At 39.4% G+C, this 15,443-nt stretch overlaps 1 protein-coding gene across 1 annotated transcript in view; it reads right to left on the bottom strand.

The window, feature by feature from the left end:
• Positions 1 to 1,186: 1,186 nt before the first annotated feature.
• The window catches only part of LOC115467073 (cytochrome P450 2K6-like), an 84,841-nt gene continuing 70,584 nt past the window's right edge, over positions 1,187 to 15,443 (bottom strand). Inside the window, exons 8-9 of the mRNA XM_030198753.1 lie at positions 2,742 to 2,883; positions 1,187 to 1,585 (exon numbers count right to left, since the gene is read on the bottom strand). Of these exons, the coding sequence (XP_030054613.1) occupies positions 1,404 to 1,585; positions 2,742 to 2,883 (324 nt within the window). The 3' untranslated portion in view covers positions 1,187 to 1,403. The remainder of the gene's footprint in view (positions 1,586 to 2,741; positions 2,884 to 15,443) is intronic.

The raw sequence follows: 15,443 nt of genomic DNA, 5'->3' as shown, positions 1-15,443 counted from the left end.
AAGCCCTGCTCCCTGCTCCTGACCATGTGCTCATCACTCAGCTCTGTAACAAAGACTCTCCTGTAAGTTAAATTATAACCTTAACTTTTAAACTGGCTACCTTACTTAAGCACAGATTATCTGTAAAGAACTATTTCTCACTTATAAGATTGCATTAATCATATTGTAACTTAATAAACCTTTTGAATCTAAATATGTAGTGTTCTTGTTCTTTAAAACCTGATAATGCAGGTTAATGCAATCCAGTAAATACACTTAATTCCTTTTATTCTTGCAATTGTAAATCGTTCTTACCTTATAGGTAAGTGGTGGAGAAACATTAGTGAGTGCTCTAGCTATCCCCAATTATAAATTAATTCCTTGTAACAAGTGAAATACATCCAAAAAGGCATTATCATTTCCAAAATTTCATTCTTCTGGCTTGTTTTGTTTCTGAAGTTCTTTTTCCGGTTTTTATAGTTGTTCCATGGAATCCCGAGTATGAATGTGGGGTTATAAATTGTGACAACTTGCACTTACAAACTGTTGGAAAGTGACATAATTATGCAGATAACCTTTACAACAAATGTCAAATAAGAAAATACAGAGGATCACCAATAATCCTCACATTAACCCCTGGATTCTATATATCATGCAAGAGATTTCTGTTCAGAAATTAGAGCATATTCCATAACTCAGTTAACAAGCTAATCAGCACTGATAATTGGATGTTAACAAGCAATCAGCACTAATTGGCATTAATTAGAATTTATGCGTACTACTGTCTATTCTATAATGTAGTGCGCCTGAATTCTAAGTCGCTTAGTTGAAAAGTGGGTGTGGTTATAGGTGTGGAATGGACGGGTCATGGGCATTTCTAAAACCTGTGTAAGTTGTTATGTAACACATCCGCTCCATGCCTAATGTAGGCATCAGGATTTACACCAGATTTTAGTTGACGTAATTGACCATGACTAAATTTAATTGCGTAGACTGGCGCTCGGCATATTCTATATACTGTGTAGAAATTTAAGCCTATTCTATAAAATTTAGGCCTACTTTAGAGAATACAACTAGGCATATTTTTTTTCCACGTGGAATTTTTCAGGTGCCATATATAGAATCTAGCTCTAAAGGACTAAGGGCCCCATTTTCCAAGCTGCAGCAAAAGTGGGCCAGCGCTGGCTGAGGTAGCCCGGTGGTACTTCCTGTATAGCGAGCGGTAAGCCTGCATTGGGCTTACCACCGCTTAGTAAAAGGAGCCTTAAACTTCTAATCATAACTTTCAAAATCTTGCTAGCACAACTGTTGCACTTTCCCCTGCATGGAAGTAGAAGACATTCAGAAGAAAATATAATACAATTGGCCTCTCCTGTTCTTTCTGTATAAACTCCCAGAATATGTAGATATGCAAATATGGTTGTTCAGGAACGTGGCAGAGCACAAACAAGGTGGGGCATGGGAGGGGTTGTAAGCCCAACTGCAGGGGTGAGGTCCAAGTTTGTTACACCAGGAGGAGGACAGAAAGTGAACTTCTGAAGAAGACTGGTAAAGTAAAGGAAAAGCTCCATTTTGGCAAGAGTCTCACCAGCACAGATTCTCCGACCTGCAACAAAAAGAAAATGTGATTTTGGCCTTCTTAAAATTGTCATTCAAATTAATATCAAGCACCAACTCAACAGAAAAAGGAAAGCCTGGGGGAGATCATGTGATCTTATCCAATATAGACACTTAGGATATTTTCCTCCCAGTTTCTACCATTTACTTTTCTGCCTCTTTGTCCTGATTTTATTATAACTAACCAGTAGCTTCTCCTCCCACTCACTGCTGTGGCAGCCTGGAGGAACTGCGAGCTTCTATGCTCCGCCCCTCCCTTCCCTACCCTACCTCTCGCTCATATTCTATAACAATCTGCATGTAAATCCTAAGACACATATTTTTGGGGGAGACATGTTTAGGGGGCATTTTGGGGACATTTCCATGAATTACATGCAGTCAAATAGAATAAGACTGATCCACGCCTAATTTAGGTGCTGGCATTTACATTTGTTTTTAGCAGGCATAAATGCAGATGACTTGAATTAGGCACAGATTAGGCACTATTCTATAAAATGCTGATATCCTTTAGCTAAAACTGTTCAATGCATAATTTTTTTCCATTCTGATTTTTCAGCGCAGTTTACTGAATTTAGCCCTTAGTGTAGATCAGGAATTGCACTTAGTGCACAGACAAGGTTATTTTCAGCTCTCTCACATAGCTTGCAGGCCTGTGGGTGATTGATACCTGCAGATCCATAATTGAAAGTGAAACGCCATCATTTAGGCAAGATCCTTTAAACCAGCTGTATGGCTGACCTAATTATAGGCAAATATACCACCTGTTAGCCCAGTATTCTATAATGGAAAGTAGGCACCTACTGAGTAAAACTTCATTAAACCAAGGAGTAATACTTTTTTAAGGTATAGGTTATCCAGTTTAAGGGGTTATTGTTTCCAATAATTCTCAAGTAGTTTGATTCCAAGTAAGGATTAAATAAGGAAATATCTAAAGAAGACATAATCATTGGCCAAAAATGATTATATATACATACATATATGCATTTGCATATCTACTGATATTCTAGCCATTTACATGTGTTCTTGATGCCTAAATGTTTGTGACCTCCTTATAGAATTACCCCTTAAATATGCTTTAGGGTGCATTCTAAACTGTAGTGCATAAACCCAGAATATGGAAACAGCAAATACAAAAGTCAGATTACCTGCTGAAAATGGCATGAATGCATCTTTCTTTGCAAAATTTCCAGCGGAATCAAGAAAGTGCCGAGGATCGAACTGCTCTGGTTTTTCAAACTGAGTCTGATCTCTCAGTACAGATGCCAATAGTGGGATAATATAGGTTCCCTATAACAACATGGAAAATTAAACAATGTAATGCCTTATTGCATGAGGCTACAAAGTAAAGTTTACACATGACAAGAAGGAAGTATCCATTACTAGGTTATGAGAAGTAAATGCTTCTGAAGTAGAAACATACACCATGGAAGAGGACAGAATCCACTGCATAAAAAAACATTGAGATGCAAAATAGATAAATAAATAAGAACACAACAGAGAGGTACAGTATAGGGGGTGAAGTACCTCTGTGCACATAATTGTTAGAAATTAGTTGAGGCTGCTCTTACAGAATTCATCTCCAATGCATGTATTAATAATGATAATATCATTTTGGTTGGAGATGTTAATTTACATCTTGAAAACATTACCAACCAATACACCAAGAATTTCCTAGAATTCCTCAATGTTTGCCAATTCTCGCTTTTCAACGGAATGACCTCTTATGTTAAAGGCCATCAACTTGACATATTAGCAACTAAATTTACAGACCCAACTACTTTTTTCATTGGACCCCAATACCTTGGTCAAATCCCAAAATTTGTTACATTCCTTTAAAACTAGAGGTAAAATTGATCTTTTAAAATTCAGTTCCAATGAATTATTCAGCGCATTACTTACCTCAAACCCTTCCCTGAATTTCATTCAGCAATGGAATGATACTTGTAAAGCAGTCTGTTATTGCACCTGTGACTGTCAAATCTCGTCTGAAAAGATTATCTCCTTGGTTCGATGATGATCTTTTACATATTAAATGTAAATGCAGAAGACAGGAGAGAATTTGGGCTAAGGACAAATCCACTGAACAATGGATCACTTGGAAAAAACTTTTGAAAAATCTACAAAGATATGATCTCAAAAGTGAATCCCTCCTACTGTTCCAAATTCATTGGTGATACAGTAGTCAACACTAGGAAACTTTACTCATTAGTTAATAGTTTATTAGACACTCAACTAATAACCAATTCAACTGATCCTACACCTACTGCCGACCCCTTGGCTACTTATTTTAAACAGAAAATAGCTAAAATTAGACTACAACTTAACAATACCCCTTCATCTAAAGACTATTTCCTCTGTTTACATGATCCTTTACTGCCTCATTCTCAAGCAGATAGAATCTGGACCGTTTTTCATCCAATCATTACGTCAATCACGCGTTACACAAATACGCAAATTCACATTGTCTGCTTGATACGTGCCCTACTTATCTCTTCAACTCAGCTCCTGATTTATTCTTACATCATTTGCACTCAAATCTTACTTTAATGTTGTCTCAAGGTTTCTTTCCCTCTGACAATTGCAATATTATTTTGACTCTTATACCTAAAAATACCCAAACTAGCTTAAGTTTAGTTTCCAACTACAGACTAGTATCTCAATTCCTATTGTTGTTAAATATTGATACTTCAATTTGATCTATCCAGTGCCTTTGATACTGTTGATCATAATATTCTTTTAAATATTCTTGACTATTACGGAATCTGTGGAGTTGTCCTGAAATGGTTTTCTGGCTTCTTAAGGTCTAGGTCATATCACGTCAAATAATCAGATCTTTCTTTCACTTGGTCTTCTGGCTGTGGGGTCCCTCAGGGTTCCTCTCCTTCACCTATCTTGTTTAACATTATGATGATACCTCTTGGTCATCTTTTAGAAAGACATGGTCTCGTGACATACATATATGTTGATGATGTCACCATTTATATCCCATTCTCTAAGGAATTACTTGACATAACTCACATGATTAGTCTAGTATTAAAACTTATGGAATCATGGGCTTCTAATTTCAAACTAAAACTTAATTTGGATAAAACTAAGTTTCTAATTATAACTAACCCTCACCATCCTACGAATCTTAGTAACTTCACTATTAAGAACAAAACCTATTCCCTTGAATCATCAATAAAAATCTTGGGAGTCACAACAAATTGTTTCCTCACCCTTAAAAATCAAGTCTCTAAGTTGACCTCAAGTGTCTTTCACTCACTTTGGAATCTAAAGAAGCCATTTTTCTCTAAATCTGTCTTTCATACTTTGGTTCAATCCCTTGTCCTCACCAAATTTGACTATTGCAATTCCATCTATGCTGGACTTAAAGGTGATCTTCTCAAAAAATTGCAAACAGCGCAAAATACTGCTGCTCAGCTTATATGTAGATCCCCTTGCTTTGCCAAAGCCACTCCTCTTTTATATGAGCTACATTGGTTACCAATAAGAGATAGAATATCTTTCAAATTATGCATTTTCATTCACCAAATTCTGTTTGGTCAAGCCCCATCATATATGAATAATTTTATTGAATTACCCCCTCGTAATGCTGTTTCATCATCTAGAGAATATCTTGTCTTACATTTCCCTATCTGTAATAATGTGATATATAAAAATTCACTTTGCTCATTTCTCCTATCAAGGCACCAAAATTTGGAATGCTCTTCCTAAATCAATCAAGTTTATAGATGATTACCTAAAAACACATTTCTTCAGTCTGGCCTTTCTGAATACAAAGAACTCTATTTGAATTTTACCAACACCCTTTTCTTAATCTCATTTCCCATCTAATCCTGACCAATTATGCTCTCACCTATCCACCCTTAATTACTGTATTTGTTTGTCCTTGAGATAGTCTAAATCCCTGGTTACTTACTGCACATGTATTAATTTGCTTCTTGAACTTATTGTAATTTGTATTATATTCTGTACATTATTATGTTTTATTCACATTATTGTTTGTAAGCTACATTGATCTTGAGTCTTTTTCAGGTTAATGTGGGATATAAATGTCATAAATACATAAAATAAAAAGAGCAAAACCTGAAGGTGATCTTATCTGATGATCTTAAAGTGTTACCCCGCCTTGGGTGAATCGCTTTACAAAGGTGGTTCATAAATCCCAAGGAAGGAAGGAAGGAAGGAAGGAAGGAAGGAAGGAAGGAAGGTGTTATGATCGTGGTCAGAACCCCTCTCAAACTTACCTTGTGCCTGGGGGGGTCAGCTTTTTAGCTGGCTTCTGTTCTGTTTTTCTGTCCTGTTTGAGCTAGCTCTCTCTCTCTCTCTCTCTCTCTGTGCCGGCCGCTGCCAGCATGGGGCTAATTGTCTCACTTCACTGCAGCTGTGGGTGTAGTCTGAGTTGCTCTAACTCTCTTTGGGTGTACTGGCTTCAAGTGTTTCACAGTGTTGCATTGGTGTAGGTTGGGCCTCTATGGTTTTCAGTGTGCTCTCTGGGTCAGTGTGTTGTTGCCTGGGTCTAGGGAGTGTGACATCATCTTGGAGGGCCTTGATAAGGAAGTGGTGTTGTTTCCTTCAGGGCCTTTGCAACAGTGGTGTTTGCTTTAGGTAGGGTGGTGCAGTGTGCACTTCTGACTTTGTGTCTAGTTTCCCTGCTTGCTTTTGCTAAGGGCCAGGTTAGTGTTAGTGCAGTGTGCACTGGTGTTTGAGTGTTTAGCTTTCCTGCTTTTCCCTTATGGTTCCCCTGCTTTTCCCTTTTGGTTTTGGAAGCATTGCTGTGTGTAGGGCTTTGGAAGCTCTGTTGCTGATAGAAGTACTTCAGGGTTTGGTGTTGTTAGGAACACTGCAGAGTTTGCTGTTAGAAGTACTTCTGGTGTTTGTGCTATTGGGAGCATTGCAGTCTTTGCTGTTGGTGTTTGGTGCTTTAGAAGCACTTTTGGCTTCCCTGCTTTTTCCTTGTGGCTCCCCTGTCTTCCCTTTTAGTTCTAGGAGCTCTTCTGGTTGCTTGCCAGAGTAGTGCTTAGGAAGCACCTTGTTAGTTTTCTATCTAGCTGGCTAGAGCAGTGCTTAGGTAGCTTGTTAGTTTTGTGTTTAGCTTGTTAGTGTAGAGCTCTGCTTGTAGCTTGGTGCTTAGTAGCACCTGTGTTAGCTTTGTGTTTAGTTCCCTGCTCTGTTAGTTTAGGGCTTAGGCAGTCCCTTTCTTGAGCAGGGCTTAGGAGCTCCTGTTTAGTATAGGGCTTAGGAAGTCCTTTTGTCAGTTTACTGTTAGGAACACTCCTGCTGGTTTAGGGCTTGGGAGCACATAGATCAGTTTAGGTTTAGGAGTACTTCTGTGTCCAGTCCTGGTCCCTGTGTCATCCGGTATCCAGTAAGTCCTGCCGGCTACTCGAACCCAGGAGCTCAACTCCTGGGGGGGCTTAGTAGCTAAGTGCAGGTGAAGCTGTGTGGACCAGTCTGGTGTGCTCCAGTCCGGTGTTCCAGTCCTGTGTCCTCCAGTCCGGGGGATTCCAGTCCAGTGTTCCAGTCCGGGGGGTTCCAGTCCTGTGTCCCCAGTCCGGGGGATTCCAGTCCATGTGTTCCGGTTCGCTGGGCAGTGCCTGCAGTCCCTGCCGGTGTGCTTGCCCAGTGTTGGTCGGTGGGTTTTGCCTGCTGCTGTCGCTCCTCGGCAGCAGCCCAAGGGCTCATGTTTGCTCCAGAGCCCGGCCCCGCGGGCTCTGAACCTGAGAACCAGACAGAAGGAAGGAAGGAGTAATGGCAAAAGCCAGAAAAATGTTTGGGTGTATAGGGAAAAGAATGGCCCTAAGAAAAAGGAGGTGATAAAGCCTCTATAGGTGCAAACATTTAAGATGATTTGGGGTGCCAAACACAATAAAAAGTACCCCTCCCAGACAGTAAAGGAACTTGTTTAATATTGGGGTGCTGATCACCCAGAGAACTGGCTCTTATATTTTGGTTATTATCCTGGAGACTGTTATACTCATTTGGTTTGTGTTCACACAAGCAGTTTTCTTCAGGTATCCCCTTTGCTATTCTTACCACATCATGATAAGTTATGCTTTTCTTGATTTATCTAGGCTTTTTTTTTTTTAATTTGAAAGCTGAATGTTTCACCACATCCTACTGAAGATACTTGAGTCCTTTATGAGTATCCCTTCTTGGTGGTAAACATTTCTGAGCACTAGCTAAGCAACTTTTAGTTTTTTTAAGATTCTGTTATCTCTCTGAACGTTTTAAGTGCTTGTCAGCTTTTTAAATATTTTTATGTATGGTTATGAGCACTATTGTTACATTCAGTTTGGACCATTTTATTAATACAATTCTATGTATGGTTTTAGGCACTGATTATGTAAAGTTTTTGAGATGGGTATACTGCTCCATTGGGGTTTAGCTCTCTGTACCCTGGGTCAAAATTATGGTTTAATGTTGTATGTATAAATTTGTTGATATTTATTTTTAACAATATATTTATTCACATTGTATTTATTTATATCATTTTTTAGTTTTATTTTTTTCTATATGTATTGTATATGTTCCCATATTTTTAGATTCCGTTTTATACATATTAGTTCTTACTGTGTCAATTCATTCACCTTTTAGCTTTAATTATGCTATATATATTGTATATGTTCCCATGTTTCCCTGACTCCTGATGCAGGCCGTATAGTCCGAAACACGACTCAAATTGAGTTCTGAATGTGTTTGAATAAACTTTTACTCCAGAGGATATCACCTAGACTTCATTCTTGTGTCACCTTTGCTGTGTTTGGTGTGTCTTCATGACTGCGAGGGTCCTTGCTGGGTTCTTCTGCTATATTGTCATCAAAAGCAGTTAACTTAGCAGGGTTTACAAAAGGTTTGGATAATTTCCTAAAAGAAAAGTCCACAAGCCATTATTAAGAAGGACTTGGGGAAAATCGAATGCTTATTTCAAGTTTATTTAGAATTTGCTATCCCGTTCATCAAACAAATGTCTAGGCAGTTTACATACTAAAATATTACACTAAGAAAGAGACAAAAGAAAACAGTATATCACAAAAACATGTATTAACAGCACATGACCAGAGAGGGAAGAAGGGTAGAATTGCAATATAGATAATATAGGGGGAGGGGGAAGTGCTTGAAAACTGTGCAGTCAAACAAGTCAGTCTCCATGGATAGAAAATTAAGAGTATACATCAGAGAAAAGGAAAGTCTTAAGTTCTACTTTGAATGTTTGAAGTTTGATAATGAAGGGGCTGTGATAATTTATTCCAGTGTTCATGGCCTTAAACTGAGAAAATCACTTTCCTGGTGTGTGCATGTATGATTTCCCAAAAAGATAGTATAACCAACAGATTTTGGAAAGATGATCAAAGGAATCTTTGATTAGAATAAGGGATTAGTAAATGAGAGAGCTATGATGGTTCACCAGATAAATGAGTCTTATAGACCAATAGTAGAATCTTATAAATAATGCAGTGAGGCAGAGGGAGCCAATGAGCAGCTCTCAAGAGTGGGGTAATATGATAAAATTTCTTTTTCCCAGTGATTAATTTTATGGCGGTGTTTTGAACTATTTGTAAATGTCTAATGCCAGTAGATTAAAGGCCCAGGTACAATGAATTACAGTAATCTAGTTTACTTATTACAAAAGAATGTATGAGAATGTTTAACGCTGGTGGATAAAGAAACGAACAAATGGAACTGATTTTTCTGAGTCTATAAAAACAGTTCTTAATCATGTTAGAAATCTGGAGGTGAAAAGAAAGATTCATCTAAGATGACACCTAATATTTTAGTATTTTGTAATTGAGAAACAATGGTAGTGTTGAGAATAATAGGGTGTGCAAGAGTTTCATTTGACAAGTTGGAAAAAAATAACACATCTTGATTTTTCAGGATTGAGTATTAATTTATTCTGCTGTAACCAATTGGTTATTTGTGTCAAATTATAACTGAGATTATGAATCATTTGAATGTCTGTCAGGTCAATACATAACAGCCCACCATTTACTGTTAGCACTTCTTCCTCTGGTCCATCTCGAGATGGCCAAAGTCCAAAAATGTCCAAACCCACATAGGTGAATGGTGGTTCAACACTGAGCCATTGAGGCGGCAGGTCTGCCATCTTTTGGTCTTGATATTTGCCCCGCAGTTTGCGGCACTTGATGCACCTGTGGATTACTGCAGTGATGCAATGCTTTACTCTGAAGATCCACACTCCTGAGGTTCTGATCACTTCTTTGGTAAAGTGTCGACGTTGGTGCTTGACTTGTTCATGATACAAATGAAGATATATTTGTGGCAAGTGTTCATGAGGGACATGGAGGCATACGTACATAGGATGTGGAGTTCTTAGAGTGTCTTTAAGGAGTTTCTCCATGTTTCCCATTCTTGCCTCTTTTCTTGTGGTAATGGGGCATCCCATTCATTTGGAGCTTGATGACAGTTCATGCAGTAAGGATCTTTCTTAGAGGGTGACTGGTGCCAAAACTCCTAGTAGGAAATACAGGCTTTTCACTGTAGACAAGATGCCTTGTCGGGTATACGGTTTCTCTTGGGTGGAGACCCGGAAGGTGAAGGTGTCCTTCTTCAGGCCCCAGCTAAGACCAAGGTTGCATTGTAGCAGAGGTATGTTCACTCCCAAGTCTTGGTCCTTCAAGTCTTTAGCGTGGCCTACTGAAGGGAATGCTTTCATCATATTGGCGCTATTGGATGTGATTTTGTGGAACCTTAAAATGGCTTCCATCAACATCATCTGCATTCTTTTCAGCAGGTTGATGGCTTCTGTTTCAGTGGGCAGGGACTTTAACACATCATCCAAGTAGAAGTCTTTATTTATGAACTGCTTGGCATCAACACTGCGTTTCTTCTGTCCTTCTTGTGCAGTTAATCAGAACCTGTTGGTGGCCACTGCTGGTGATGGGCTGTTCCCAAAGACATGGACCCACATTCTGTATTCAACTCCATTATGTCATTGTTGCGGAACCACAAGAACTTAAGTAATTCCTAGAAAAGAGATGGCTGAGGGGGGATATGATCGTGGTCTACAAAATCCTGAGTGGAGTGGAACGGGTGGAGGTGAATCAGTTTTTCTCTCATTCAAGAAGTACAAAGACCAGGGGACACTCAATAGAATTGCATATAAAAACTATTAAAACAAATAGGAGAAAATATTTTTTCACTAAAAGAATAGTTAAGCTCTGGAACTCATTGCTGGAGGATGTGTTAACAGTGATTAGTGTATCTGGGTTTAAAAAAGGTTTGGACAAGTTCCTGGAGGAAAAGTCCTTAGCTTGTTATTGAGATGGACATGGGGGGGCGGGAGCCACTGCTTACCCTGAGATTGGTAGTGTGGAATGTTGCTACTAATTGTGTTTCTGCCAGGTACTTGTGACCTGGATTGGCTACTGCTGGAAGCAGGATACTGGGCTGGATGGACCATTGGTCTGACCCAGTATGACTGTTCTTATGTTCTCACAATGTTATCACAATGGGCTCTTTTCTAAAGCGGACTAAGATTTCCAGTAGACTGTTGGTCAGGTTGGACCCAGTGAGCAGCACATTGTTTACCAAGGTCCCTTGGAACTGGGTGCTAGAATCAAATATGATTCATAGTTGCCCTGGTTTCTGTGGATGGTATACCTTGAAGGTGGTAAGTACCAGAGGTAGGGCAAGCTCTGCCATTGGGGAAACTATTATGGTAAACCAAATGCTAGTGGTATTGTTGAGATTTGCTATTATGTGTGACACTTTTTAATAAACAAATATTAACAGCTCCATTGGTGGCACACTGCATGAAGTTTCAACATCAATTTTCTAAATTACAGTGGTTTATCGACTACGTGGTTTCCCCCAAGCAGGGTGGTGATATTGAAAGCATCCTAAATAGGAGAGAACAATATTGGATTTTTGAACTGGATACTAGCCAGCTTATAATCGAAAGAGAAAAACGCCTATATTGCGACCTAAATCGGGAGATAGACGTTTATCTCACAAAAACGAATAAAGCGGTATAATCGAAAGCCGAATTTGGACGTTTTCAACTGCACTCCGTCGCGGATGCGGACAAAGTTGATGGGGGCGTGTCAAAGGCATGGTGAAGGCGGAACTGGGGCGTGGTTATTGGCCGATCAGAGATAGGCGCCTTTCGCCGATAATGGAAAATAAATATGCGTTTTTAGCGAGAATTTAGGGCACTTTTCCTGGACCCTGTTTTTCCATGAATAGGGCCCCCAAAAAGTGCCCTAAATGACCAGATGACCACTGGAGGGAGTCGGGGATGACCTCCCCTGACTCCCCCAGTGGTCACAAACCCCCTCCCACCACAAAAATATGCCGTTTCACAACTTTTTATGTTCACCCTCAAATGTCATACCCACCTCCCTGGCAGCAGTATGCAGGTCACTGGAGCAGTTATTAGGGGGTGCAGTGGACGTCAGGCAGGTAGACCCAGGCCCATCCCCCCCCACCTGTTACACTTGTGCTGGTAAATGGGAGCCCTTCACACCGCCCCCAAAACCCACTGTACCCACATGTAGGTGCCCCCTTCACCCCTTAGGGCTATAGTAATGGTATAGACTTGTGAGCGGTGGGTTTTGAGGGGGATTTGGGGGGCTCAACACCCAAGGGAAGGGTGCTATGCACCTGGGAACTCTTTTACCTTTTTTTTTTTTTTTGTAAAAGTGCCCCCTAGGGTGCCCGGTTGGTGTCCTGGCATGTGAGGGGGACCAGTGCACTACGACTCCTGGCCCCTCCCACGAACAAATGCCTTGGATTTATTCGTTTTTGAGCTGGGCGCTTTCATTTTCCATTATCACTGAAAAACAAAAACGCCCAGCTCACAAATTGTTGAATAAAACATGGACGTCTATTTTTTCCCAAAATACGGTTCGGTCCGCCCCTTCACGGACCCGTTCTCGGAGATAAACACCCATGGAGATAGACGTTTTCGTTCGATTATGCCCCTCCAAAACTCCTAATGGTTTAAATGACATTATAGAATGGAATACTGTGATTTAGTTAACATCCTTGCTAAGTGTTGAATTTATTATGGACTTGAGTGGACTTTCTGGGAGGGTTGGTGGGCTTTTGTTCTTTCCTCTTTTGTTTCTCACATCTTAAGTAATATATGAATATTTAGCATATTCATAGTTTTATCATACCAGGTTCTTCCGGTTTAGTATGACATCAAATGTTCTCAATACGTAGGCCTTGTCATTTCCTGCCACAGGAGCATAAAAATGAACATCTTAGTCTCAGGCATGTTTTCCATTTCAGTAACTATGGCGTAGTTTATACTTGCTTACAGATTGTGGCAGATTTAATCCGGGTCCCTGATGAAGATCGCTTCAAAACCCTGCAGTGTCAGACAACAGACGGACTCTGCCAGCACCTAACAATGTATTAGCGTTGAAGAGAGTACAGCAATGCCTGGAAAAGTTGTGGCTGTCGGGTGCAGTGCACACACACCCGACAGAATTGAGATAAGTGCGCCTTTACACATATATACATATTCTTCATATATTCTTTATATATTCTTTACAATACAAGTATTGGATAACATTGATGCTAGATTTGGATCATATGCAAAGCATTTGAAACTAATGTGCTTAGAAATTAATAGGCAGCATCTGTATTCAGTATTTGAACAAGAGTTAGCATTTAGTTATTATGTTTCTAAGATACAAATTTGACACACCAACAAGTGAACGAGTGAAGTGTACATGAGAGAGTACTTTCAAAATAGTATATGGTAAGTGCTCCTCTGCCAATTTTTTCAGGTTACGTGCGCTAATGTGAACATTAGTGCATGACCTGAAAGAGAAATACTAGAAACTGCTAGATCTTGCCAGGTACTTGTGACCTGGATTGGCCACTGTTGGAAACAGGATGCTGGGCTTGATGGACCTTCGGTCTTTCCCAGTATGGCAATACTTATGCACTTATGTATTCATTATACCTCACTCAGGATTTTGTAAACCTCAATCATATCTCCCCCTCAGCCATTTCTTTTCCAAGTTGAAGAGCCCTAACCTCTTTAGCCTTTCCTCATATGCGAGGAGTTCCATTCCCTTTATCATTATAGTCACTCTTCTTTAACTTTTTCTAATTCCGCTATATCTTCTTTTAAATACGGTGACCAGAATACTCTAGGTGAGATTGCACCATGGAGTGATACAGAGGCATTATAGTATTCTCAGTCTTATTTACTATCCCTTTCCTAATAATTCCTAGCATCCTGATTGCTTTTCTGACTGCCACTGCCCACTGGACAGGATATTTCAGTGTATTATCTAGAATAACACCTAGATCTTTTTCTTGAGTGCTGACCCTCAAGGTGAACCCCTAGCATCAGTAACTATAAGTTGGATTGTTTTTCCCAATGTGCCTCACTTTGCATTTGTCCAAGTTAAATTTCATCTGCCATTTGGATGCCCAGTCTTCCTATTTTCTAAAGTTGTCCTGCAACTTTTCACAGTATGCATGTGCTTTAACAACCTTGAATAATTTTGTGTCATCTGCAAATTTAATCACCTCACTTGTCATTCCAATTTCCAGGTAATTTATAAATAAGTTAAATAGCATTGGTCCCAGTACAGATCCCTGTGATACTCCACTAGTTCCCTTCCTCCTTAGAGAGAAATGGCCATTTAACTCTACCCTCTGTTTTCTGTCCAATCACCAGTTCCTAATCCACAGAAGGACATTGCCTCCTATCCCATGACTTAAAAAATTTTTTTCTCATGAATCTCATGAGAAACATTGTCAAAAGCTTTCTGAAAATCTAGATACACTACATCCTTGCTTACCTTTATCAACATGTTCCTTCGTGCCTTCAAAGAAATGAAACAAACTGGTGAGGCACGACGTCCCTTGGCTGAAACCATGCTGACTCTGTCCCATTAAATCATGTTTATCTATGTGTTTACTTGTGAGTGTGCATTTTCATATGCAATCCCTTAGCACAGATTTCTGGGAAACCCTACTATTCATATTTCTCCTTTAAGAATATTAAACGTTTAACCCTGCTCTCCATTTTCTATCTTTTATCCAGTTCACAGTCCACAATACAAATTGTTTCCTATGCTGTGACTATTGAATTTCCTCAAGAATCGCTCATGTGGTACTTTGTCAAATGCTTTATGGAAATCCAAGTACACTATTCAGTCAGCTCACATGTATCCACATGTTTATTTACACCATCAAAAAATGTAATAGATTGGTGAGGTAAGACTTCCATTGTCTAAGTTCATGTTGGCTTTCTCCAATGAAACCACGTTTATTTATATAATCAGTAATTTAGTTTTTTTTTATAATAATCTCTGCCATATTGGCCAGAACCAACATCAAGCTTACAGGTCTATATTTGAGCAACTGAAAACAAAATAAAATTCTACTATATAAAATGAAATGTAAACAATAATCTTTTCATTCTGTGGCAAAAAGAACCTCAGAGACACTAACAATTTATTAAGGAATCTAGAAACATATCACCATCATTGGTCCTGAAAAACTCTGCTTAAACAAAAAATATTCACAAAAGAACATCTAACAAATTTCCCAAAATATATCTCTGTAGCAAATTTCTTTAACCTTTGACCACACACAAAGAGATAATCAGTTATTGTTATAACATAACTGACTGTCCAGAGAAAAGGCAAGATTACATGAAGGTAGTAAGTAACCAATTATCCAGGGCCTAGGGTCTCTGGCACCCCCTGAAAACTATCAATTGGTGCCCTCCCCACCCAGCATCTCCTCTCTTCTCCCTCCCCCCTTCTACCACCCTGCCCCTTTTTTCAGCCCAGTGCTTGACAGCTTTTTAATTTATTTGAAAGCTTCCCATATGTAGATAAAAATAT

Source organism: Microcaecilia unicolor, chromosome 3 (assembly GCF_901765095.1).
Source record: "Microcaecilia unicolor chromosome 3, aMicUni1.1, whole genome shotgun sequence".
Taxonomy (NCBI): Eukaryota; Metazoa; Chordata; class Amphibia; order Gymnophiona; family Siphonopidae; genus Microcaecilia; species Microcaecilia unicolor.
This window is presented reverse-complemented; position numbering and strand designations above follow the sequence as displayed.